General features: G+C 44.9%; 1 protein-coding gene across 1 annotated transcript in view; it reads left to right on the top strand.

Annotated features, from left to right (window-relative positions):
• Window positions 1–235: 235 nt before the first annotated feature.
• LOC142766053 (maltase A2-like) overlaps window positions 236–27443 on the top strand; it is an 84571-nt gene continuing 57363 nt past the window's right edge. Inside the window, exon 1 of the mRNA XM_075867871.1 lies at window positions 236–287. Coding sequence (XP_075723986.1) covers window positions 236–287 — 52 coding nt within the window. The remainder of the gene's footprint in view (window positions 288–27443) is intronic.

Raw genomic sequence — 27443 nt, 5'->3', positions numbered from 1 at the left:
TAAGAGAGATGATACATAGAGATAGAAAGGAGCACGAAAGTGGGAACAAGTGAGAAATCGACAAAAACACTGAAAAAGCAAAAACAAACATCAGACATCAGCAGAGAAAGTGTATGGATCGGAGAAAGAAAGAGAAACTATGAAAAACAAAAAGAAAAGCTTCCATATTACAATGTGACAATGTGAAGGCTGCTTGCTTCATAATGTGAGTGCACGTGTGCTTTTTCAAACCAGGATGAGCCGAGAGTCGACCACCTCTTCTGTGCAGCAGCTTGGCGTGGTCAAAGGCAAGCCGCTTATTTTTTTATAATTTTCATTAACTAATGCTGGAAGTGTCAAAACATCGTATTTTTCCGGAGAAGTTGCTGAAAAAGGAATTTCGCTAGGGCCAACGTTTTAGCATTAAGAAAGTCATGCACTTTACTAGCGGCGTAGAAAAAGCTAAACGATTCCCTCCTGCCGGAGACAGCTCCTCTCACCCGAAAATTGACTCAAGGGTTCTTTCCGGCTCTTATTTAGCCATTTTAGGGGGTTATCCACAGGAAAAGTATTCTGTGGCAACAGTGTTTCTTGATTAAAGCTTTGTCAAATTACTCCAGAGGGGGCATGTGCCTTCGTCAATTCAATGGGTTAAATTTATGTTTCGCACATGGCCCATGGGGGATATGACAGACCGCATAGAAAAAAAAAAAACGTGAGGTTGAAATCTGATCTCAGCAATCCCATTTGCTTACAAGGGAACGAACTCATAGTTCACTGAGCTGATTGAAAGTATTTTTTTTTAATTTTTTAAATGCAATGAAGTGTTTTCCTAAATAAAGTTATGGTCTGATAATATATGTCCTCGATTTTTCTGTAGTCATCAATCGTTTCGTATATTAGGTACTTTTATTAGTGCTTTTTTAATGCTCGGAATGTTGAAAGCAAGAAGTCAACTGAAAATAACTCAAAGAGAAACAAGATGCTCACTCATCGTCTGGCATGCCGCACACATTATCGATTGAAAGGCTGTGTGCAAGTTACAAATATTGGCGGACCATTAAGCTTTGCCTTTAAGAGTTTAACGCGAAAGCGAAATGCGGCCGCTAGTGCACCCTTTAACCGCTAAGTGCATATCTAATAATGTGTTTTGTTACATACACACACGCACGCACGCACACACACGCACACAGTAGACCATACCAGCACGCGCACGTGAATGGTACATACAGGTTTTTGATCTAAAACAAGAGTCTCAAGGCCTCCAAGATACACGCCACGCGATCGCCATCTCGGAGACCATGAAGAGTCTCACAATGCCTCACAAATAGCAGCACATTATCTAGCGTTTGCTGTTTGTTCGATCAACGCCTCTGGAAGTCATGATATGTTCTCTGCTAGATGGACATAGTTGTCCGTTATTTGAGCTGTTTTAAAGTTTCTGTGTTTTTTTTGCGGGGCTGGTTGCACTATCCCTGCCTTTTTAGGTGTAGTTTGAGGCGTCCCAATTGCGACCACAAATCACCAAAAGGGCTCGTTCTCGTCGTGACACCTGTCGGACAAAACGCATTAAAGGGGCCCTGAAACACTTTTTCAAGTAGCCATGGAATGACTTCACTAGAAGAGCTTATTGTCTCACAAACTCAATGCCAAAAAATTTTAATAATCCATTAATTGCAAGTGTAGTTACAAAGGTTTATCGCATGTTGCAATTGCACGATCTCTCGTTCCGCCGAAAGAGCTGAAAGCTAAGCAGGGAGTCATCATCATTATCATCATCAGCATGACTACGTCCACTGCAGGACAAAGGCCTCTCCCATGTTCCGCCAGTTAACCCGGTCCTGTGCTTGCTGCTGCCAATTTATACCCGCAAACTTCTTAATCTCGTCTGCCCACTTAACCTTCTGTCTCCCCCTAACCCGCTTCCCTTCTCTGGGAAACCAGTTAGTTCCCCTAATGACCAGCTGTTATCCTGTCTACGCGCTATATGCCCAGCCCATGTTCATTTCCTCTTCTTTATTTCAACTATGATGTCTTTAACTCTCGTTTGTCCCCTAATCCACTCTGCTCTCTTCTTGTCTCTAAAGGTTACACCTACCATTTTTCTTTCCATTGCTCGCTGCGTCGTCCTCAGTTTAAGCTGAACCCTCTTTGTAAGTCTCCAGGTTTCTGCTCCCTAGCTAAGTACTTGCAAGATACAGCTGTTATATACTTTCCTCTCGAGGGATAGTGGCAATCTCCCTATCATAATTTGAGAGTGCTTGCCGAAAGTGCTCCACCCCATTCTTATTCTTCTAGTTACTTCAATCTCGTGGTTTGGCTCTGCGGTTATTACCGGCCCTAAGTAGACGTAGTCTTTTACTACTTGAAGTGCACTATTACCTATCTCGAAGTACTGCTTTTTTCAGAGGTTGTTGTACATTACTTTCGTTTTCTGGAGTATAATTTTAAGACCAACCTTTCTGCTCTCCTTGTCTAACTCCGTAATCATGTGTTGCAATTCGTCCCCCGAGTCACTCAGCAATGCAATGTCATCGGCGAAGCGCAGGTTACTAAGATACTCTCCATTAACTCTTATCCCTAACTGTTCCCATTCTAGGCTTCTGAAAACCTCCTGTAAGCACGCGGTAAATAGCATTGGAGAGATTGTGTCCCCCTGCCTTACACCCTTCTTGATTGGTATTCTGTTGCTTTTTTTATGAAGCACTATGGTAGCAGTTGAACCCCTGTAGATTTCTTCCAGAATGTTTATTTACACTTCATCTACGCCCTGATTCCGCAGTATCTGCTTGACGGCTGATATTTCTACTGAATCAAAAGCCTTCTCGTAATCTATAAAAGCTATGTATTGTGATTGGTTATATTCTGAGCATTTCTCTATTACCTGATGGATAGTATGAATGTCGTCAATTGTTGACTAGCCTGTTAGAAATTCTGCTTGTTCGTTCGGTTGATTGAACTGTAATGTTTTCTTCACTCTGTTAGCAATTACCTTTGTAAATAGCTTGTATACTACAGAGAGAAAGCTGATCGACCTGTAATTCTTCAAGTTCTTGTTATCTCCTTTCTTATGTATTAGGATGATGTTAGCGTTCTTCCAATACTCTGGTACTCTTCCCGTCAGGAGACACCTCGTAAACAGGGTGGCTAGTTTTTCTAACACAATCTGTCCTCCATCTTTCAGCAGATCTGATGTTATCTGATCCTCACCAGCAGTTCTGCCTCTTTGCATGCTCTCCAAAGCTTTTCTGACTTCTTCTAGGGAGAAGTGGGAGGAGGGGCAGGGGCCAAAAAATTATAATAGGGAGGAGTGGCAGGGGCAAAAATTAACTATCGTGCCTCGTGCCCTTGAGCACTTTTTTTTTCTTTCAATACGTAGCTTTCGCAGTGTGATCGTGTGCGCACGCGTCGCCAAGTAGCGGCCTCTTGCGGCGATCTCCGTAACTTGTTTTTCGCTCGCAGACGCACAGATGATTTTTTGCTCTCAACCAACGGGGCCAACGCCGATGGCGGGGTTTTGCGACATGAGCTCTCTACCGCTGTTGCATTATTAGGATAGCTGGGTCCTCAAATAGGCTGTTTGCAGGAAAACGTCGCGTCACACTATTGCTACCCAGATTCACATTTACCTGTAAAATTCTGATCATTGAATTAGAAAACGCTATGCTATTACCCGTCATAGAACATTCCCTAAACAAATATTGTTGCCCACATGAACTGTGGTGCTGATTTGCAGGCTTCGACCTAGGTAAGCAATATTAGAAAAAGATGTAATAGTTTCTGAATAAATGCTATATTGGACACATGCGCAATACCACTGTAAGCACAGCGAAAATGATTGGCACATGGTGCAAGCGCAAAGCCCACTACATTTCCCCCTTCTTACCACAATCGCACTTGCATCCTCCTTTGGATAAATGTAGGCATGACTATCTGCCTTTGGGACAGCGTGTTGTGCACGAAGGGTCATCTAAGAATTGTGCAAGTGAAAAACAAGTTTTACCCGAAGGAGAAACCAACGAACATGGTAGCAACAAATTGTAATAATTAGAAAGCAAAGCTCACAGCTTACCTAGATGAAGTCTAGCGTTCCACAAGAATAAAAAAACGCTGTTGAAAGAGAATATGCTAAACCAGAGAGAAAAGCGAAATTCACAGTCTTCTCTGTGCAGAGTGCAACTAAAAAGAAGGGCATCTGAACCGTCCGCTGATGTCTTCCCAGTAGACGCGCTAACCAGTGATCGAGCTCACGCCCTTATACTCATTGTTCCCAATTGCTGCTCGAGTAAACCCCCCCCTCTCCTATGATCCATGGTTTTGTGACCTTACAAGGAAGCCAGGCGTTTCCTCTTTCCTTGAGCAGCATTCTAAAGCAGGATGCAATAGCTGGTTGTTATAATAACGTGAGCATTCCGAGTGATGTAGTTCTGCTGGCTAGTTTGATTTCAGCTTCAGCGCCACTCCTCACTCCAGCTCCCTGGTTTTACTCGAGTGCACAGCGTATGATGCGCGGGTCATGTAAATGATGTAATCTTTATACGAAACATCACGGTGACAGCGACAAGCTGTCGAAAGTGTCCATGTGGGGGCTCTACAATTCGAATACGCCTATTTAAAGAATACTGAGAAGTTCCACCCTGACGGGGGCATTCTCGTCTTCTCAGGACCAAATAAAGTTCTTTTCTGACTGACTGACTGACTGACTGACTGACTGACTGACTGACTGACTGACTGACTGACTGACTGACTGACTGACTGACTGACTGACTGACTGACTGACTGACTGACTGACTGACTGACTGACACAGCGGCGCACGGTCACATAGAGACACTTAGAAATAGCATACCCGCCATATAGCAGGCTGAGCTCACGGCCGCAAGTTTATGCTGATAGTGCAAATTCTCGTAGGCTAAGCTTTATTTTTAATTCTGATGTCCTGATTGTAATTGTGATGACGTGATATAGAATGTACGTTCCCTCGCAGCGAGGTCACTACGAGTTAAAGTCACATAGTGATGGCATTGGTTGAAAGTGAAATTGGGATAGGAATTTGTCTGCAGCGTTATTAGGGTCTCAACCGGTGCCCTCGTGAATCTTTTGTGTGGGAAGAAGGGCGAGGAGGATACTTTCCTTTACTAATGTAAGTGTTTCCTATATTAATTAAAGCAACTCGGGACTTCTACACCTCGTATTCTGACAAGTCTTCTCCTGCTGCCCCATAAGTAAGTAAGAGCGGCTCAAAGTAGGCGATGTTGTTGAGGTTGGATGGTCCACCCAAATTGTCACACAAGAGTGCCCAGGACCATATGGCAGTAGGAATAGTTTTTTACCTGTACTCAAGGACGTGATGCACTTATATCTCTATGGAGGCCGAGGCAAAATCTCATACCGCTGATCAACAATCCTGGTAGATCGGCGTTTTACTGTCATCCAACAGTGCTGAAACTAAAGCAATCTACCTCGCTTCAGAATCGGTGGTCCCGGGAATCCACAGAGGCTAGCGAGATGATGTGTCCTGTGTTATCAATTTTCACCAGGGCAAAGTCTGATAAACACCAACATTGTGCCGCACAACTTGACTGTACACCTTTCATCATTTTTCTGCCCTCATACTGCGAAAAATTGACACCACAGGATTATTTTTACTCTGCTCCGAGGTGGGTTTATGCCTTCTCTGCTCTGCCAGTACTGCCTTCATACCCAAAGTTGCTAAAGTTGGTCTATACCTGCCAAATCGCAGTACAGTCGACTCAGCTGGGCTGATTCCTGTACCTCAATAATGTCGTCCAGAGAATGCAGCACGCCAAATTGGTAGAGACGTTTTATAGTAGCAGTCGTGAGAGTACCATGCTCTTTTTCAAACGACGATGTTAAGCTACAATTTATCGAAGCTCTGCAGGTTGTGAATGGCCAATACAGAAATCATTTAGGTTAGGAGGACGTCATCATAAAGTCAGAAAGAACTGCTTTCTTTCAAGCCTCCCCTTCGCTTAGTCATCCAAATGATTGAACGTGGAATAGTAGGTGAGGTGCTCGGATGCTGACCCGAAGTTCCCGTGCCGCGGTGATTTCATTTCGATGAAGGCGAAACAGTATAAGCCTCTGCATTGTCTATGTCAGTGAGTGTTCAAAACCACCAGATGGTCGAAATTTCCGGAGTTCTCAGCTACGTGTCTCATAATCATATCGTGGTTTTGGAACAAGAAACCTAACATATTATTATTTATAATATTAATATTAAAATTCATATATTGATATTACTATTACCAGTATTATTATGTTACTAATACGATATATTCATGGGCGAAAATGGCAGATGGAGACGACGACGAAGTGCTGTGGTGGAGCGTGCTTGCAATGTGGCAGCCTTGTACGTCTTCTTGTTAAAGATTTGTTGTGTGCATAGTTTCTTCCTTGTAACATCTTTGGTGGAGATGCTGGTTGCTTGGGTGTAAACGCTGCTGGCATACAACCAGACACTGGAAAAGTTCATGCAGTTCGCGACTCTCCCCCCCCCCCACCCCCACCCGCCTCTCGGTCAAGGACGTCTGCAGTTTCCATAGAATGTCTTCCTATTTCCTTAATTTTGTCACAAACTTCACCGAAATAGCCTGCCTTCTGACCTCGCGCCTCAAAACGGACGTCGCATTTAGCTGGAGCCGACAGCAACCAAAAGCCGTCTCATCGCTCGTTGACATCCTAACCAATTACCCTGCCACATTTCGACTCTTCTGCCAAAACGGAGGTTCGTAGTGATGCCAGTGACCATGGCATAGGTGCCGTGCTTTCACGGCAACAAAAGAGTTTAGATCGGGCAATTGCATACGCAAGCCGCCTTTTGTCGCCTTCGATGCAAAATCACTTTATCACATAACGCGAGTGCGAAGCTTTTGTCTAGGCCTTTGCGAAATTCAGACCGTTTTTGTACGGCAGATATTTCTAGCTTATTATACCTGTGTCACACAGGTGCTTGTGAGGTGGATTTCAGGTTTAATTATTTATTTTCCTGTACATAAAAAACAAAGCAAATGCAAAAAGTCTCAAAAGTCTCCCGGAGCCTTTCGCTCCGAAATTCAGTCTTGTATACAATTTAGTCGCAGAGAAAAACAAATGTTTACACAAAGGCAAACAATCAGCAAATTATAATCAGACAAATAAACGCTACAATGTGAAAAGAACCCAACAGTATACGCGCTATTGTTCGTGAAGAACTGCGCCGCACGTTGCCGTCGTCTCAGCCCCAAGTCGCCTCTCTCGAAGACGTAGTCCGCGAGGAACTACAGCGCTCACTGAGCGTTCCTGAACGGCCACAGCCCCAACCGGAGGCGATGACCTACGCCGCTACTGCACCTGTCACCGCTCCTCGCCAACGCCAGGACCCAACGTCTCCGCAGTTTCGTCGCCAAACACCGCCGCCACCCCCGACGCCTTCCCGCTCGCCAGTAATCCAGCACTCGCCGAGGAAAACTGACGTTTGGCGCACCCCGAACCACCGCTCACTATGCTACCACTGCGGCGAAGCCGGGCACACCTACCGCTACTGCCAGTACCGTGAGATGGGACTGCGTGGCTTCGACGTGAACGCGTCGCGTCCGCGCCCAGGTGAGCGACCTCGCGACATCGCCGACTACATCGCCGTATCGCAGTGGCAACGACGACGACCATCCCATTCACCTTCGCCTGGCCGCTACGCCTCTCCGGATCACCGCCAGTACACCGGCCCTAACCGGGGCTGATCCCCAAGCCCCTACCCGGGAAACTAAAGGCAGCAACCGATGGAGGTACGGTTGCTGCACGACGCAATGCCGAAGATCCTCCTCCACCGCCGCCGCCGCTGCCGATGACGACGACCACGACGCACGAACTTTCCCGACGTAGTCGCAGTACGCTGCCTGAGCAGAGTCTTCACGACAGAGCCTCTCCGCCGACGCGACATAACAGCGCCGGACCAAGCCGACGCAGCCGTGATCCAACGCCCCGACCTAACCGGAACGCCAGACGACGAACCACCGACCTCGACGTGATCATCGACGGCCACAGCGTCACCGCCCTAGTCGATACCGGCTCCGACTACTCTGTCCTCAGTGGTCTCTTCGCCGCTAAGCTCAAGAAGGTAAAGACTGCATGGGAAGGACCGGATATCCGAACAGCAGGGGGCCACATTATAACACCGACCGGAACCTGCACGGCAAGAGTCACGATTCACAGCCAGACGTATTCTGTGAGTTTTGTGGTCCTGCAGCAATGCTCGCGACACGTCATTTTAGGCATGGATTTCCTAGACCAGCAAGGCGCAGTCATCGACCTAAGATCCAGGTCAATCACGCTGTCCACGGATAATGCAACGGCGTCAGACTGCAACGTCGTTCACAATGCCTTGAATGTAACAGAAGCACAGGTAATCATCCCGCCACTGTCGAGCGTCATCATTTCCGTCGGCACCAAAGCGTCTACCAACTTACAAGGTGTCATCGAAGGCGACCAGCACCTGCTCCTAGACCGTCAGATGTGCGTCGCAAGAGGCATAGCCAAGCTTCATAACGGCGAAGCCAAGGTAATGGTGACGAACTTCAGCAACGAATATAGGCACTTGAATAGGGGCACGACAGTAGCACATCTAAGCAAATTTGTGGAAACGAGCAATGCCTTCGCCCTCACCGATTCTCAGGCAGCCGCAACGTCGACAGCAGTTTCCGCGCCCGCCTTCGACGTAAGTCAAGGCCTTTCCAGGCAGCAACAAAAGGAGCTCAAAGCCTTACTCCACCAATACAAGGACTGCTTCTCGTCGTCATCGAGGCTTCGTCAGACCCCTCTCGCGAAACATCGCATCTTAACCGACGAATATGCCCGTCCGCTCCGTCAGAGCCCCTACCGAGTTTCTGCACGGGAACGCGAGGCCATCAAGCAACAAGTCGACGAAATGCTGCGTGACGACATCATTCAGCCGTCTATGAGCCCGTGGGCATCACCCGTGGTGTTAGTGAGGAAGAAGGACGGAACCCTACGTTTTTACGTGGATTATCGTCGCCTGAACAAGATCACGAAGAAAGACGTGTATCCCCTCCCACGGGTAGACGATGCTCTAGACAGACTCTACAACGCCAAGTATTTTTCGTCGATGGACCTCAAAACCGGCTACTGGCAAATCGAAGTAGACAAGAGAGACCGAGAGAAGACTGCCTTCATAACACCAGACGGCCTGTTCGAGTTTAAGGTCATGCCCTTTGGTCTTTGCTCGGCGCCCGCGACGTTCCAACGAGTTATGGACACAGCACTGGCAGGCTTGAAGTGGCAGATTTGCCTCATCTACTTGGACGACGTAGTCGTATTTTGTTCCAACTTCGACGAGCACCTCCGGCGCCTTGAAGCTGTTCTTCGGGTAATCAAAGCCTCGGGACTTACCCTGAAGCCAGAAAAGTGCCGCTTCGCCTACGAGGAGCTATTGTTCATTCGCCACGTTATCAGCAAGTCGGGAGTGCTCCCTGATCCACAGAAAACAGCTGCGATCGCCGACTTTCCTGCACCCACCGACAAGGAAGCAATACGCCGATTTCTTGGCCTCTGCGCTTATTACAGGCGCTTCGTGAAGAACTTTTCGCGGATCGCCGAGCCGCTGACGTACCTCACGAAGGCCGACGTCGACTTCAAATGGGAAACGCCGCAAGTCGAGGCATTTCAAGAATTAAAGCGACGCCTGCAAACGCCGCCAATACTGGCGCACTTCGACGAAGAAGCTGACACCGAAATTCACACGGACGCAAGCAGCACAGGGCTCGGCGCCGTGCTCGTGCAGAGGACCGACGGACTTGAAAGGGTCATCAGTTACGCTAGCCGGTCACTTTCGAAGGCAGAAGCCAATTATTCCACGACAGAAAAGGAATGCCTTGCCATCATCTGGGCTACATCAAAGTTCCGCCCCTACCTGTACGGCAGGCCTTTCAAAGTCGTGAGTGACCACCACGCCTTGTGTTGGCTAGCTAACTTGAAGGATTCATCAGGGTGCCTCGCACGGTGGAGTCTCAGACTACAAGAACTTGACATCACCGTCGTCTACAAGAGCGGACGAAAGCACTCCGACGCCGACTGCTTGTCTCGCGCCCCTGTCGATCCGCCGCCCCAGGACGACCGGGACGACGACTCTTTCCTGGGACCCATAAGTACCGACGACTTCGCGGCACGCCAACGAGCTGACCCAGAGCTCAAGATCCTCATGGACTACCTGCAAGGCAAGACCGCCGACGTGCCGAAAGTATTCTGCCGAGGACTGGCTTCGTTTTTACTGCGGAACAACGTCCTCCTGAAGAAGAACTTCTCGCCGCTCCGCGCCGACCACCTCCTCGTGGTGCCTTCAGCGTTACGTCCAGAGGTTCTGGAAGCATTACACGACGACCCGACAGCCGGACATCTTGGTGTTTCCCGCACACTGTCACGAATACAAGAGAAGTACTATTGGCCTCGCCTCACTGCCGACGTCGCCCACTACGTAAAGACATGCAGAGACTGTCAGCGACGCAAGACGCCGACAACTAGGCCAGCCGGACTTCTGCAACCCATCGAACCACCTCGACGGCCATTTCAACAAATTGGCATGGACTTACTGGGGCCGTTCCCGACGTCAACTTCTGGCAACAAATGGATTGTCGTAGCGACTGACTACCTCACCCGCTATGCCGAAACAAGGGCCTTGCCCAAGGGCACTGCCGCCGAGGTCGCCAAGTTCTTCATTGAGAACATCGTCCTCCGCCACGGAGCCCCCGAGGTCCTCATCACCGACAGAGGTATGACCTTTACGGCTGACCTAACGGAGGCGATCTTGAGGTACAGTCAGACAAGCCACCGCCGAACCACCGCGTACCACCCACAGACAAATGGCCTCACAGAGCGTCTAAATAAGACCATCGCCGACATGCTGGCCATATACGTGGACGGCGAACACAAGACGTGGGACGCCATACTCCCGTATGTAACCTTCGCGTACAACACGGCCGTGCAGGAAACGACGCAGTTTGCTCCATATAAGCTCGTCTACGGACGGAGCCCAACAACAACGCTTGACGCCATGCTACCGGTCGGCACCGACGAAGAAGACCTCAACGTCGCCAGCTACCTGGATCGCGCTGAAGAAGCTCGACAGCTAGCCCGCCTGCGTATCGAGAGCCAACAGACGGTCGACAGGCGCCACTACAACCTTCGACGACGCCACACCGAATACCAACCCGGCGACCTTGTCTGGGTCTGGACGCCGATACGACGACGGGGATTGTCTGAGAAGCTCTTGCGACGCTACTTTGGACCCTACAAGGTAGTCCGACGTCGTGGTGAACTGGACTATGAGGTCGTGCCTGATGGCCTAACGTCATCCCAACGACGCCGTGCACGACCCGAAGTCGTACACGTGGTGCGACTTAAACCTTATTATGCGCGCTGATTAGCTGTGACGCATTGTTAATGTAATTTATTGCATGTACTCTCTCTTATGTTCTGTCTTTAGCATCGGGACGATGTTTTTTTTCAGGGGGGGGGGGGTAGTGACACGTGCGGTTCTTTTGGTTTACGAAGAAAGCCGCTATCACTTTCCAGTGACACGCGCGCTCGTTGTGATTGTTTGCGGGGAGCATTGTTATCACTTTCTGTTAAGCGCAACGCAGGCCGCGTTTATCTTGCATGCCACTCTGGAACCGTGTGGATCATTCTTGAAACTTTGCATGCTTGACGTGCACATTCTAGTAACTTCTGGAGCTCCAGAAATAAATCGAGAACGCGATATGACGCGTGTATAAAAAGCCGGCGCAGTGCACCACTAGTCAGTCTTTTTCCGTCGACCGACGACTGTTCACGCCGCTGTTGCTGTGAGTTGTGTTTGGCCTTGTTTTGCTGGGCACAAGTTCGCCCAATAAACAGTTCGCCCGACATCGCCCTGGCTCCTGCGCGCTTCCTCTCAAGTGCTGCGTGTGTCACAACCGCGTGACATTATATAGGCAAGACTTTTTGACCGGCCCTGTAGGACCCGTAGGAGAGCTCATTTTTTGCATTGATTAACAACAACGGATGAAGGTGCAAGCGTAAACTTAAGGTGGGCTGCAGGGAACTAAATGTTACACCGGCCTTTTATAATAATAATAATAATAATAATAATAATAATAATAATAATAATAATAATAATACATTTATTTCATCATCATTGTGTACATGATGACAGGGGCCCGCAGTAAAAGCTGCAAAATCCGAGGATCGCTCCAATGAAAACTCCAAAAAAAAAATCCTTTCAATCTCACCTTTTTGAGTATCCAATAATTACTTGGCACACCGGGCTCATGGCCCCACGCGTGTTAGCACTGCTGATCCACAAGTCCATAAAATATACATAAGTACGCACAAACCATGGTGGCTCAATAATTTTCATTGAGCGACGGTGCACAAACACAGTAGCAGCACGTATTCATCACAACGGGCGTAGAGGAGCGGTGCACGCCTGCACACAAACATCTTACCGACGGCATACTAGGCCTTTTCGAGGAGCACGGCTATCTGATGAAACACAGCTGGCGATCACAGAACACATATCCTGTGCGAATTTCGTCGTCATTTCAGACACAAAGGAACACGGGACCGCTATCTTACGGGGATGGGGCGGTGTATGCATACTTCCAACGATAGACCACCGTCCGGGTTTTCTTTCGATTCGAGGCAGCCGCTGCTGGTTCCGTCTGCCTCGTATCGGCTTCGCGCTACATGTTGGAGAAAAGTTGGTGCACGGGGTGGGCAATTTGGGCAGCAATTTACTCACGCAGACATCGCCTACTGTGGAACAAAATATATGCGATGCTTCTTTCACCTGCCCCGGCGACACACTCCCACTGGTCACTGGCGGCCGCGGCTCGGTGCCGACGACAGAGTGAAGCATTTCCCTTATTGCTTCTCCAGTAGGCAAGCACGAACGATGACACCAGATTGATTTTGTTACCAATGGCAGATATTCGCGATTCAGCTCGAAAGCGAGATATCCGCGACGTGCAGGTTCTAAGGCGCTCGAAAGCGCACTGTCGTTAGACGATGTAGGAAACACGTGAGATCCATCAGCCCAACCAGACACACAGATACCGAGCTTCTTGCACCGCCTGTCTCCAAGGCACCACCACCGAGCAAAAGCCAACAATTTGCGAAAATATGCAGGGCAACTTTGCACAGCAGGTTTTCTTTCTTTTTTTTTTTCTTCTTTTGAGATCCCCCTGTATTTTTTTTTGTCGTTCACAGAATGCGGTTCTCGCTTGTTGTGCTTATGCTGCTCCAGGTTCCAGTGAAAGTGCGCTGACTCGCGGTCAGTCCTGAGGCACGTCGATGCAAAAAAAAAAAAAAGATCTGTGTCCTCGCGTACCTTTATTAGGATTCACTGAGAGCATCACGATGGGGGTATGGGGCAAAAGCCGCCGAAGCAGCTGCACCTTGCAGTCACGTGGTAATAAACTCTAAAACGCAGGTTAAAAATCACGTGGTAGAAAACTCCCTACGAGGTAAAACTGGATTTTTACATCCTTTTACTACTTGCCTGAGAGGTGGTGGTAAAACTATGTCATGTACCATCTTTTACTCCTACACGAGGTAGTAATTTTATACTACTTGCCTGAGAGGTGGTGGTAAAACTATGTCATGTACCATCTTTTACTCCTACACGAGGTAGTAATTTTAAACGCAAGAGAGTTTTCAGAGGTCATGAGCCGCAAAAACCCCAAACTCGGGTAGTTTTTGCTTACAGTGTACACATAAAACTTACATGGTGTTCGGGAAATATAAGGCTTCTTATAATAAGACAGCATGGCAAGCATTTCTTGTAGTTCCTTGCACCATTCTTGACAATAATAATTTACAGCGAAGCTTTTGTTTTCGGTGGCAATTGATTTTTCAATAGCTTATTTCTTATATGCCTTTCGAGGGATCTACTTATCACAAAGGGGCCAAAAATAAGCCACAAAGGCCATCAATACCTTCATAAATGTATTACAAAAAGTAACCGGTCATTACGCTCTCTAAAAGAGGTCATGTAAAACTTCAGAATGCTAAAGTCAGTTAATTGATCCACCATGGTGGTCTCATGATTATGGTGCTCACCTGCAAATCGCAGTATAAAATCCCTGTTGCGCTGCCGAATTTTCGATGGAGGCAAAAGTGTTTGAAGCACGTGTACTTAGATTTAAATGCAGGTTAAAAACCCCAGGTGCTCTCAATTTCTCAAACCCTCTACTACGTCATCTTCCATATTCATATCAGGGTTTTTGGAGGAGGTTAAACCCCAAACTAATACATAAAACGATGGGTGGCTGTGCGTCGCTTGTATTTTTTAAGCCGCGTAACACCGCTTGGGGCTCAGCAATAAACTGTTGTGTATTAATTAAGTACCTATCATTTGTATGCCTTGTGACAGCTTCTGACCTGCAAATACAGCCCCAAAATATTAATGAAGTATCTATAGTTTCTATGTCTCGTTAGTGAGAACTGTGTATTGACTTCTTCTAAGAGAGGTAATTGAGCTTCGAAGACTTCGCATAATTTCTAGCATCGCTTGCTAACTATCAATGATATCCAAACACCTTCCCGCCATCCATCTGCAGCATCAAGTAGTCTGATAATATTGAAGAGCCTTACTTCTAAAGCTCGAGTCGGAGTGTCTAGTGTCGGCGAAAAAACCCTCGACGACGCTACTTATCAGTCGCATTTCCTTATCAGCTACGCCCACCGACAGAGAAATTCCGCACATCGCTGCGCCGAGTTTCTCGGCATAGCACGGGCTAATCATGAGTGACGACAAGACCGCGCTTCTGTCAGGGAGCCACAACCAGCTATACCCGTAAATTTTGCCCTTGGAATTTTGATATTCTTGCACGATCTGGGACAGGCTGTGGTTCGATTCCACTTTATCTATGCCAAGGACCTAGCATCACCCAAGAAAGCCACGTTACGCTACAAAGAATAACCACCTTTGCTGTTTGTGCCTTGATTGATTGATTGATTGATTGATTGATTCATTGATTGATATGTGGGGTTTAACGTTCCAAAACCACTATATGATTTTGAGAGACGCCGTAGTGGAGGGCTCCGGAAATTTAGACCACCTGGGCTTCTTTCGCGTGCACCCAAATCTGAGCACACGGGCCTACAACATTTCCGCCTCCATCGGAAATGCAGGCGCCGCCGCCGAGATTCGAACCCGCGCCGTGCGGCTCAGCAGCCGAGTGCCTTAGCCACTAGACCATCGTGGCGGGGCTGCTGTTTGTGACTCCCTCTCATTGTATTTTGTTACGTTGTTATACATGAATATTGTGAGCATGCGAAACCGTTTTATTCAAGCACGGTCATATTTTGTGCCACAAAGGTGGGATTCACTCTTCGGCAAGGGTTTCATAAATAAGTGTTGTCTGATGAAGAAATGGGTGGTGGAGGCGGATGAAGAAATAAATAATCTCAAGGAGAGAGATGTTGGCGAGTTTTTAGACCAGCTGGCTACCCTGGTCTGGAGAAGGAGGTAAAAAAATAAAGGATGATAGAAAAAAGAGAAGCTATAGTGAGAGACAGAGAATACAAAAGAGCAAAATTACCGATAATACGGCAATAAATCTGGCCAGTTTTCCACAAAAAAGCGTAATAAACTTTTAAAGCCTTCTGGGTTGGGATTAGACTTGGTCAGTAGCCAATTATTCTTCGTTACTTAAAGGCCGATCATTTCGACTATCTAGAGTTATGTGTCTTCTCGTCTTGTTGCGTTGAAATGGGCACGTGGAAAAGGCGCGTTGTCTAAATGAAAACCTACGCGGTAGTAGTACGTCGTCCTGCTTTTTCTGGTCTGGTTTATTGGTTGCCTCCTTTCGGCTTTTTGACTACGGGACCAGAATTAGTCGCATTTGTTAAGACATAGCCTTAGGCAAAAAATAAAATGGTATATCTCACGTACAGTGGGAATCGATAATATGCGAAGCACGAATGAGAAATGTTGATATGTCACTTTATATAAAGCCCAACGTTACGAGGTGGAGTTAGATGATGCCGCACATAACTTCCGTGTCATGATTACCATGTTTGGATGTGTTGTTTACCTTCGTCATTTATTCACGTTACGTTATACCAAATTTAGTATATGTGGAGCTAGCGAAACGGCTGTGAGGACGCTATGAGCGTGGTATGTTGTCATGTTCTTACATGAGACGCGCGTCAGAATTGTCATGTTTGCACCAGTCATATTTTTCGCTATCCATTGACGTCACGTAACACCAAATTAGGTATATGTGAAGCTAGCAAAATGGCCACGAGCGCCTCATCAGTGTGGCATGTAGTCATGTTGTTACATGACACGCTTGCCATGATTATCGTGTTTGGATGTGTTAATTAGATATGCCGTCCGTTCGCGTCGCGTAATACCGAGCTTGGTAAAGTGAAGCTAGCGAAATGGCCACAAGGGCATCATGACGTTGCATGTAGTCACGTTGTTACATGACACGCATTTCATGTTTATTATGTTTGCACTAGTATTATAAAGTATATACCTTCGTCATTCATTCACGTGCCGTAATACCAAATTTTGTGTAAGTAAAGCTTGCGAAACGGCCACCAGCGCATCATGAACGTGACATGTAGCCATGTTGTTACATGACACACATCTCATGATTCTCATGTTTGCACCAGTCAAATACTTTCGTCATTCATTCGCGTATTGTAATACCAAATTTCGTATATGTGATTAGTGAAACGGCCACGAGCGCATCATGAGCATGGCATGTAGACATGTTGTTACATGGCACGCATGTCATGATTTTCATGTTAGGGTCTGTCGCTTGTGTTTGCCATGCAATCATGCCATACCATACCAATTTTAGAACTTGCCATGTGAACGCAACCACCGCAACAGGTACAGGACTAGGAAATGTAAATCTTGACGTTCATGACATACATGTCTTGATTTTCAAGTTATTACTAGACAAATATGATCTTCATGCAGTCATGTTATGCTATACCGTGTTTGGTATTGATACCAATATTGAAACGGTTAGGAGAGCTAAACGTCGTAGGTGGCTAGATAGATAGATAGTTACGCTCAATGTCGCCGAAATTCGCTAAGAAATACTTCACATGATAAAGTGCTTTTTTACAATACAGAGCAGCCCAACAGAAAAGCACGTTTTACAGAGGGCATTTCGATCAGCTGGTGCAGGGAATATACCTTTGTGAGGTGACGGGTGTAAACGTGAACTAAATATCAAGCAAAAGCTTCATCCATGCATAGTACAAAAAATTAGAACCTAGTGATGTTTCGCAAAAAAACTGAACATTTGCGCCAATATAGCCGAAGGACACATAGAATGCGTCTAAATGCGCTAGGTCGCAGGTCCTTCCAAAAGATCTTTCACAGTAGTAATACAGTGTCACAAATTCATCCATCAGAAATTTCATTACAGTTTATACTTTAGAGCATAATGAAGGGCTGCGTAAAGGAACGTGTAGTTTTGTTGTACTTTCAGATTTTTTTTAAGGCAAGAACATACTTTTACCCGCCGTGGCGCTGGCTTGCGAAGTTTTAGGTACGTGAACATCGGCATGCTACGCTAAATATGGGCATGCTCTGTATTTCATGGGTCTTGTTGGTGCTCGCATTATCTGTACTCACCCACACCTCTCTCTACCCACAAAGAGAGCTCTACGATAAATTGCGAGAAATCTCAAATTTCCCATGGACACCTATTTCCACGAAACCATTAAAGGCCAGGTCACTGTGCTCTTGAATGCGAAGCCACACTTGGTCGATAAATGTCTTTGTTCATTTTGCCATTACGGTGTCATGATCTCTTTTCTGAATTTCCAAACGCATTGACGGTGGCACCAATTTACCTTCTAAGAAACCTTGTAATAAATATTATACCTTCTAGGAAAACAAAACAGTTACTCAAGGCTCTCTTTATTTTAGTGTATAGTATTTCCTGACATAATTTATACATTCTTCAGTTTTCGTGTGCCGCATACCGGCTAACTGAATTTTTTTCTAGTGCTCATGTTTTGTGTACTTGGTGTTAACATTTTTGAAAAAGTGATGATCCTTACTTTTGAAGTTTGACTATAACAATTGGAGTCCAGTGTCATTACTTTGTCGTGAAACGTTGCTAAAATATAAGTTCGCAGTTCTATATCGCATGTTGAGTGCGTACTTTCAATTTTTATGCACAATCATGACATTCCGCTTTTACTTAAACGCATTAGTTCCTAAGACCTTCAAAGCGCACTCAAATAAAAATAGTGTAGAAAAAGCAAAACTAATTACCAACACTATTTTTAGACTGAGAAGAGAGCTAAAAATTTGGCTATGCCTGATGATGACACCACAAAGAAAGTTTAGTCATTCGTATTATTCATCAATAGCTGTTTTTGTTCATGCATTTGGAACAAAGTTCAAAGGACCCTAGATACATTTTGCGAAACTCGACATTTTGCGAAAAATCAACTGCCATTGACGTCGGAGCATTTGCCGAGGTCATTGTCGTGCATCCATCTTGCCCTTTGTGTTTTTTTCGCTTGCCTTTTAAATATATTCTGGCATTTACGAAATGGTCGCAAAACGCTCGCGTTTCACCCTTGAAATGGAGCTTTAAAGACTTTCGGGACTGCTACATAGAAGTCGTTTTCGGCTCAAACTCTTGAAAGAAGTAACTCAGCTACGCTTATTTTGAGCAACAGTGTGCCCGCGCTTCGTATGTTGCTGTTGTTCTTCCTTGACCTTGGTCCTAATAGCACGCACCCTACTTACAAAATCAGTAGAGAGATTCTGTAGCTCCTTGCAGTCTTAATATATGCAGTTTTGGCAGATTGCAACTGATTATTAGGGACACTTTATGTTTTTTTTAATACTGAAGCAGTCGTAACGAAAGAGAAAAAAAAATTTGCTCCTTACAAGTGGATAATTTAGTGCATATTCTATTAATCGCACTAGAGGTATCTGAGTAATAGGGTAAAAAAATATATGGCCTTGTAGGTTGTTTCCAACGAAATTTCAAAAAGTCTTTTTTTTAATAAGGCATCATAACTCCACAAAATGACCGGAAAAAATATTCGACTGTCAGGGGACGTCATATTGTTGAAGTGGTGTAGAAAGGCAAGTTTATCGGACAACATAAATGTTATATTTATTGATTCGAAGAGCGGATTGAGCAGGTTTTTCAAACTGGCGACGTGGAAGCACCACGTGGGAGTGTGTCGCGAGTACATTATATCGTTTTAAAAAATAGCGAATATTGACAATGCTTAAGCAAAAAAATCCCATACTGTAGCAAAAGGAAAGTGTATCGATTCATTTAAATTTGTTTGTTAATGTAACATTTACATAAAATTACCGAATGTGGATTATTTTGCAATGACTCCATATATCCCAACATAGTTCGTGGTAGCTTCGGTAAAAGTAAAACAGGAATTTGGCTGCGCTGACAATCCCCGTAAGGAATTTCATGCACGCTGTAGGCATTGTACATTACAATAAACTCTGAATTCAGAACTCACAATGATGATGCATGCCCTATTTGCAAGTGAGTCTATCGTTACTCAATATAGCAATTGCCCGTGTCCTCTCTGTGGCATGTGGTAGAAAGTTTGTGTTGGTTTTATTGCTCAGTGTATAATTACGGCAGTTTGCGGAGCAACTGTGCGTATCAAGGAAGAGTGCTCAAACAGCGTAGGCTATAAAAAATGAAAATTAAAACGTTTACGTTATGTCAAAAGCAATCACAGTGATGCCATCTATTGTCTGAGGTAAGACTGTTTAGAGAGAGCACGGTGCTGTTGAGGGAGATTTGTGACACTGGTGTATGCGTTTAGTGCAACACGTTTTTTTTTGGCAATTAGAAGTATAAAACACAGTGTGCGCTAACGAGACAGAGTAACTTTACCAAACAAGAGCGTATCATCTTATGATGTCGGCGTTTGCGACGTCTCAAACTGCTGCACCATTAGAACAAATGAAGCTATGGTTTCCGTGAAAACAAATCATCCTGAAGAGCGGCTATGAACAAAAGAAAGAAAGTAGCTTTATATACAATTCATAAGGTGTAGTATTCGCAAAAAAAGAGAAAAAGGCATATTTATGAGTCGGAAAATTCCCGGAAAGAATTGCGACCCTGATTGCTCTACTTTCGCGAAGCACGTATTTGAGAGTTACGTGAACATACATAGAAGAAACTTTGGGGGAAGTAATCAAGAGGTCATTAATGCAAAGTGGCTTCCTTAATGTGCACCAAAATATCAAGTTCGGACTCCAAAACTACATTGCCCCTAATCCTTGGGACCGTAACACATAGGCCTTGCACTCTTGCTTTGCTATGCTTGAAAGTGTGTGAATGAAATAAATCGGAGAAAAGAAAACCAAGCAGCCCTTTCAAAAAACTATAAGAAAAGTTGTGCGAAGAGTACCGCACACAGAAGTTTTGTAACTACGAGCGAAATATGCAAGCACGTCTCATTCTTCCTTTTTTACATACGAAACGAGAGGCCTTCATACAGTACGGAATCCAAACGACCTCATTTGGAAATGTGCATTTCACCGTGAATGAAATTGGGTATTATGACATTTTTTTTTTCTTTGCCCAACCAATACTTTGAGTGTTTTCGCATAACACAGTATCATAGCCATTGGCAGAATAATTGTGAGAGTGCTGCTTTCGAGAACGCCAATGATCACGTTTCTCTCCAAATTCTTTATGGAGGTACTTTAGGCTGATATTTGAATATTATTTTTGTTTCGTCGCATGAGTAACCAGAGAAAAGTTTCCGGTCTGGCAGCTGCTTCCCGTATTGTGAACATTCAAAAATACTTGTAAGAATTTAACTAACACAAAATTATGGTTCTACCTTATCATAAGCTAACTTAAGATATTGGTCAAACAAATGTTACAGTAATGATAGAACATAATTTATTTTGGTGCAAGGAAAGATCCTATGGTTTTCTTGTGAGTAGGTGAGACCATTGCGATACCTGGTGAAACAACTCTCACATACGCGCTTATTTATACATGGCTTTGGAGATCCACTTGGGCAGATTGACGAAACAATGTTAACCAAAGAAATACGCGAAATAACACCAAGGCGCACGTGCTATAGCTCTAAGCGGGCGCCGAAGTAAGGCGCTTCATCGATTTTAGAAGTGAAGCTCCTTAGGGTCGAGCCATATCCTCTATTTGTCGGCCTGACACGCTATGAATATTCATATCCATATGAAGATCCATAAAAGTATCATCATCATCATCATCATCATCATCCTGACTACGTTCACTGCAGGATAAAGGCCTCTCCTATGTTCCGCCAGTTAACCCGGTCCTGTGCTTGCTGCTGCCAATTTATACTCGCAAACTTCTTATTCTCATCTGCCCACCTTACCTTCTGTCTCCCCCTAACGCGCTTTCCTTCTCTGAAAATCAAGTTAGTTACCCTTAATGACCAGCGGTTATCCTGCCTACGCACTACATGCCCGGCGCATGTCAATTTCCTCTTCTTGATTCCAACTATTATATCCTTAACCCCCGTTTGTTAACTAATCCACTCTGCTCTCTTCTTGTCTTTGAATATCCATATGGATATCGATATGCATTTCCATATCAATGTGCTTACTCATGAATATTCATACGAAGATCTCAACAGAATATGCGGATTGTGATTATTAAACAAGTTTGCATATACTCTACACACATGTTGCACGTCTTTGCATGATACAGCGGGCAATGTACGAAAGGTAATTATCCTGCGGAGCTTCACCCACACGTCATCGTTCACTTCGGTTATATGCTGTTTTTTTTTCAACACGAAAGTAATTTATTTTTAGATGATCCACATATACGTGACGTATTTCCGTCCCGGACACACGGTAAATCAAAAGCATATTGCAAAAAAAACAAGAACGAAAATTTCTACAGCGGAGAGTCGAACCAGCGAGCTCACGCTCCTCAGCGAGCGACGATAACAACTAAGCCTCAGAGCGACCCTTTTACATCACGTTAACGGCTAGCCATTTATATACGCCACGTATACCATTGGCGGTCCTCAGAGCTCGGAATTTTCAGCGCTTTGAGTAGTCAGTAGCGACTTGATACTAAGGTCACGCGTTGAGCATACGTGCTCTAAAGGTCGTCGCGTGCTGCGCCACTCCAGGCGTCGCTGTGCGTGCGCGCGCCCGACATGGCGAAATCAAAGTGCACATAGATGTTCCCCAGCATGGTGGCCCACTCGTGCGCGCGCTTATGTCGAGATTTGGGTGCGTTGAACCTCTTGTGCTTCGACCGCGATTTCGCTTTGATATTACAGTAGTTAAAGGGAGCACGAACGTCGATTCGCTCGCTGCTTCGGGCGCGTTTACGAAAGGAGCGCGCTGCTGACACACGTAGTAGGAATTGTGGTATATGTTTGTCGGCGCTCGCCGTGTACATTTCGTGTGTGCTGTCTGCTTGAGCAGTGTACCGCCACTGTCGAGCCACTTGCCGTTCTTCGTGGAACATAGCACTTTTTTTCTTCAACTTTCATTCATTCGCCCTTGAGGCAAAACAATGCACAATGAATGCCGAAAGAGACGCTTCACTTTCGTGTTATACCGATATATAAAAAAGAGGGATCAACCACGTTTTTAGGGGCGAATGTTTTTATGGTGTGGGTCTGTCCATCCTCCATTGGTGTATGTAGCCACCAGTGGCACATACATGTTCTAGAGTGGGTATGCTACTCTGGGGATGCGAGATGGGAGATGGTGTTCAGTAGATGGACGCACGGACGGACACATGAACGGACGGACAGACAGACTAGCAGACGAGCGGACGGATGGATGGACGGAGGCGCGGAGCGGAAATGTGCCACAGGGGATCGAGATGGCGGTACTTGGAGTGTTCACTAAATGGACGCTAGGACGGACGCATGGACGGATGCACAGACAGACTAGCAGACGGACGGACGGTGAGACGGACGCACGGAGCGGATATGTGGCACAGGATATCAACGCAGGGACGGACGGACGGAGAGACTAGAAGGTGGACGGACAGGTGGACGGACGCATGAACGGACTCATGGACGGATGCTTGGACAGACGCATGGACGCATGGATGGATGCACGGATAGTCGCGCGGACGGACGGAAGCACGGACGGGATGACGGACGCTTCCCCTAATCATCATCATTCACTCCGTGGATATGCTGTGATTTTTTTTAGACCTTGAGGGATTACATGATTAGTAATGAAGTGCCCCTGGCCAGCGTTTCTATAGGCGGACCTGTGTTTATCAAAGGTGCTTTGCCATCCTTGAAGAGTAAGCTTTAATAAGGAAAAGTGAGCTTTATAGTTGACGTCAGTTCATGTTGTGTCGCTGTCGTAACCTTTCAAATGCACGTGATGAGATATCAGTAACTAACCTTCAAGTCCAACACTCTAGGTTGACGAAGTGTTTTCGACTTACAGGTGTCCTTCTACCAAACGTCGGTCAGCTTTGTCTTGATTACGTTCATTGGGAATGCTAGTATCAATGCATTCACACTATCCACATCGTTGTAATCACTTATGAATCATTGTCGAGAAGCCTCTCAGCTCTGTACATGCACCTTTTACGATGCGCTGTGCTTTTAAACCTTGGCTTCACGTTTTACTGCTTCATTTTCTGAAGTACCAGTATCCTGCGAATTAAAACCCCGCCTCGGAGTTCAGTCACACGAAATACATTCTGCGGATTATCAATTTTCCTGCTTCATGCAACCACGTACGCGCATCTCGAGTCGGCAAAAGACATATCCGACGGAGTCTCACATTGGATCCCATGTTTGGCATAATCTTGCGTTAGCGGTGTTTCGTTGCTAAGGCGGGCCATTTTGGCAGGTGTTTAAGCGATACAAGAAACACAGCTACGTGAAAGGGCAGATGCAGGAGTGAGTTTCACTATTTTTCGAACGAATCATTATTAAACAGGCATGGCTTGGGCACACAGACATCAAACTTAACCTCGTTCAAGAATATAGTTTTCAACAATGAATAATGCTAATTTATGACAGCCACGTACACAATAAGCCGCTTTCTCGTATTTCAAGAAGCCATTTCTCCTCGCAGCTGATGACAATTGCTGGCGGACGGCTGTGTGTAGCAACAGCGCGAAAAATTAAAAAAAAAATGAAACAAACAGTAACCGACTACCTCAAGGGCATCCGTATTTTATAAATGCCGTTTGGTATAAACTTGACATTAACTTTAATATATACGCCATCATCATCAAAAAAAAAAAGCACAGCTACGACGCAGCCGGCAGCGTTTTATAATTATTACAGCGATCGGAGTACTGTAAATGCGTGGGAATGAACATACCAACCAAACACATGCCAGAAACGAAGACGGGATGCAATTTATTAATGCAGTGCACGTCGGTGAGACATCCCTGGAGGTATGTCCCACAGATTAGCGTGATCTTTCTTTTTTTGTTTTATAGGCTGTATCACTCAATTCTGAATTCATCTCTTTTTCTTGTGTCTGGAAGCCCGTGCTGTCCGGCCTAAATTGCAAAACTTACGACATGGTAACGAAGACGCTCCGGTGACAGGTTCCTTGTGCATACGTTATTCATGGGCTTCGTCGAATAAAGCAGTGGCTTCGCAACGAGCCCTGAATCGGGAGGCATATCCTTCACTTTTTTCACCACACGAGCATGGATTAGTCGTCTATCTCATCGTTGCAAGAGCTCCAGTTTAAAATACTGATGCAATGTTGAGAATAGGGAAGTAGTTGCTAAACAAAGAACGCCTTCCGTGCAGCTCAGAATAATTAGGATAAAGCGCATGTACCAGTCCGAGTATTTTGAAAAGAATAGAATTTGAAAGTGACAGTTAAAAATAATTTTGTTGTAGGTGTGTTTTGACATTTAGCTCCTTCGAGGGAAAAAAAAGGCAGTCTTCTAGACACATTTTTTTAATAAACAAAAAGAGCGCGTTTTCAGGAACCCCAGCGACTGTCTGCCGGTATAAAAAAAGAAAAGTTATTGCATTTTTGTCATTGGCCTTTCATCTTTAAATTCCTTAGAATACGTTGTTTTCCTTCGGTGATTGATTTTCCAGCATAAAGTGTTTATGCCCTGGTAGCTGTGACCATTTTCTGCCATTTTTATCTGTGTCTTTTTGTAGTTGGCATATATAACAAACACAATGATAATTATTGAAAAAACACGTTTAAATCGGGATATTTTTGAATAACTTGGTAAATGAAGCACTGGCTTTGCAATATAACAAAAAATGTTGCATTCTGTCAAACTCTGCTATGATGGCTTCACAATCCACGTTTCGAACCTTCCTGCCACAATTATTGAAGCTTTTGTGAATTTTTTTTAATTTTCCAAGGTGACAAGGTGCAGTTAACTTAAGTAGCACTATGCATGATCACAACCCGAAACACAACTACTGCTCGCATTGAGCCTGTGTTCAAATGTATAAGCGATATATGAGCATGTGCACCTTATTTGAACTCCTAGAAGTTGAAACAGCTAATTGCGTCTTGCAACACATTTAGTTTCATAATAGTAAAATCTTCAATTTCACTCACCTTCGAAGCAGTTAGTGACCGAGTTTTTTGATACTCACTATTTTTTATCTTATACTTCTACAAAATTGTGTCACACAGAATAAGCAGGCGCTGATTTTTTCGTAAACAATAGCTTTTAAATAGCTACAGAACGTATTCGTTGGTAAGTGCAATACCCTACAATAAAAAAAAAAACGACTCTTTCTGTTTGCATAAGGTAATCGAAAAACGCAGGCGTTCGGAGATTTATATATATCCCTGACAAGCTGAATATATGGTCCGTCGCTAAACAACGGCTATAACAAATACAGATTAAGCGCTTACGTGACAGCGTATAAGGAAGCGATTCGAATTTCAATAGTGGTGCATGCGCGGAGGAACGAAAAATAAATATGCGATGAATTTTCATAATTCAGTAAGAGTACAAGTTCGCGAATGAAAAAAAAACATAATCCGGCTACTAGTGGAGACTGTCAGAGGATCCGGTGAAAATGAATTCCGGCCTACGTTCGAGAGCCGAGTCTGGGAAGCAGGATACGTTAATCTAGCTGACGGTGACGTTAATTGCCACGATGAATTCTGGCGTATAAAGCTTCAGCAGTGTGAAATAAGCAAGATTAACGTGAAAAAGAACGTTAGAACGCGCTTTGGTTTCCGTGAAGTGAGAATATTGAAGAAAAATAAAAGCTATTTTACAAATTAAAAAAAAATTCTTCAATCGATTAGCGAAAAATTTTCACTGGTTTTACTGCGTTGTAGCTTTTTACGCGGAACCAAATTTTATGCCTGCACTATACACCGCATTTAGTCGTATTCTTCAAAACCTCTTAGAAAAGAGGGTAGTTTTAAATATATTGTCAGAGCGATATAATGCGTAATAATGAATTAATATTTATTATCACGCGCATTGGTACAGCCTATCTGGCATATGAGTGTGTACACAGAAAACAGGCCCCTTCCCTCTTTCCCAGCACTACGAATGATTGATTACCTGGCGAACTAATGCGTTTACGTCTCTCGTATACATAGATCACTTTAAAGTTTTAAGTTGTGTTTGATGAAACGCTGGTAATGAGACCCCCTTGAAGTTAAACGAGAGCTTGACCCATGAAGTTGGGTGTCCACTTGCAGCATAGAGGTACAACTACTAGTCAATAAATAAATTAGATAGATAGATAGATAGATAGATAGATAGATAGATAGATAGATAGATAGATAGATAGATAGATAGATAGATAGATAGATAGATAGATAGATAGATAGATAGATAGATAGATAGATAGATAGATATGTTTAAGTCCTGAATTCATGATGTCAATAAGGTTGACGCCGTATAGTGAAGTTGATCAGGAATTCTTGAGGAGCTTGTTGGTTCGTTACTTTACAGGAAAAAATTTCGCTAATAAGTAAAAGACACCACAAAGAAGGAACTCTTAAACAGGTTGAGCTCAACCTGTATGGTGTCGCTAAACCTGTTTAAGTGTTCCTTCTTTGTGGTGTTTTTTTTTCATTAGGGTAATTTTTTTTATAAGTGATAGTGAAGTTCTCCAGAAATTTGGAACTTCTGACCTCCTTTAACAAGCGCCCAATTTTAGTACATGGGAATCCAGCGTTTCGCCTCCATTGCAATGTGACCGCCATCGGCGTGTTTCGACACCACAACCTTCGAGTCACCGGCCATGCACTCTAACGATGCGATAGAGAGAGTGAGTTGGAAAATATGAAGAGGAAAAGCACGCAAATTAGCCAAGAAAGAGTCCGGTTTGCTACGGCACTCCAGTTAAAGGAATTACGTAGCATATTGATAAAAAGAAGAAGGAAGGGTAGCACTGCACATGCGCATCAAAATATGCCTTTCAAGGGCATCCGCCTTCAGCCACCTGGCGGGGGGTGTCAGTAATCCGCGCAAGTCAC

The sequence above is a fragment of the Rhipicephalus microplus genome, chromosome 6 (assembly GCF_043290135.1).
Source record: "Rhipicephalus microplus isolate Deutch F79 chromosome 6, USDA_Rmic, whole genome shotgun sequence".
NCBI classification, from domain to species: Eukaryota; Metazoa; Arthropoda; class Arachnida; order Ixodida; family Ixodidae; genus Rhipicephalus; species Rhipicephalus microplus.
This window is presented reverse-complemented; position numbering and strand designations above follow the sequence as displayed.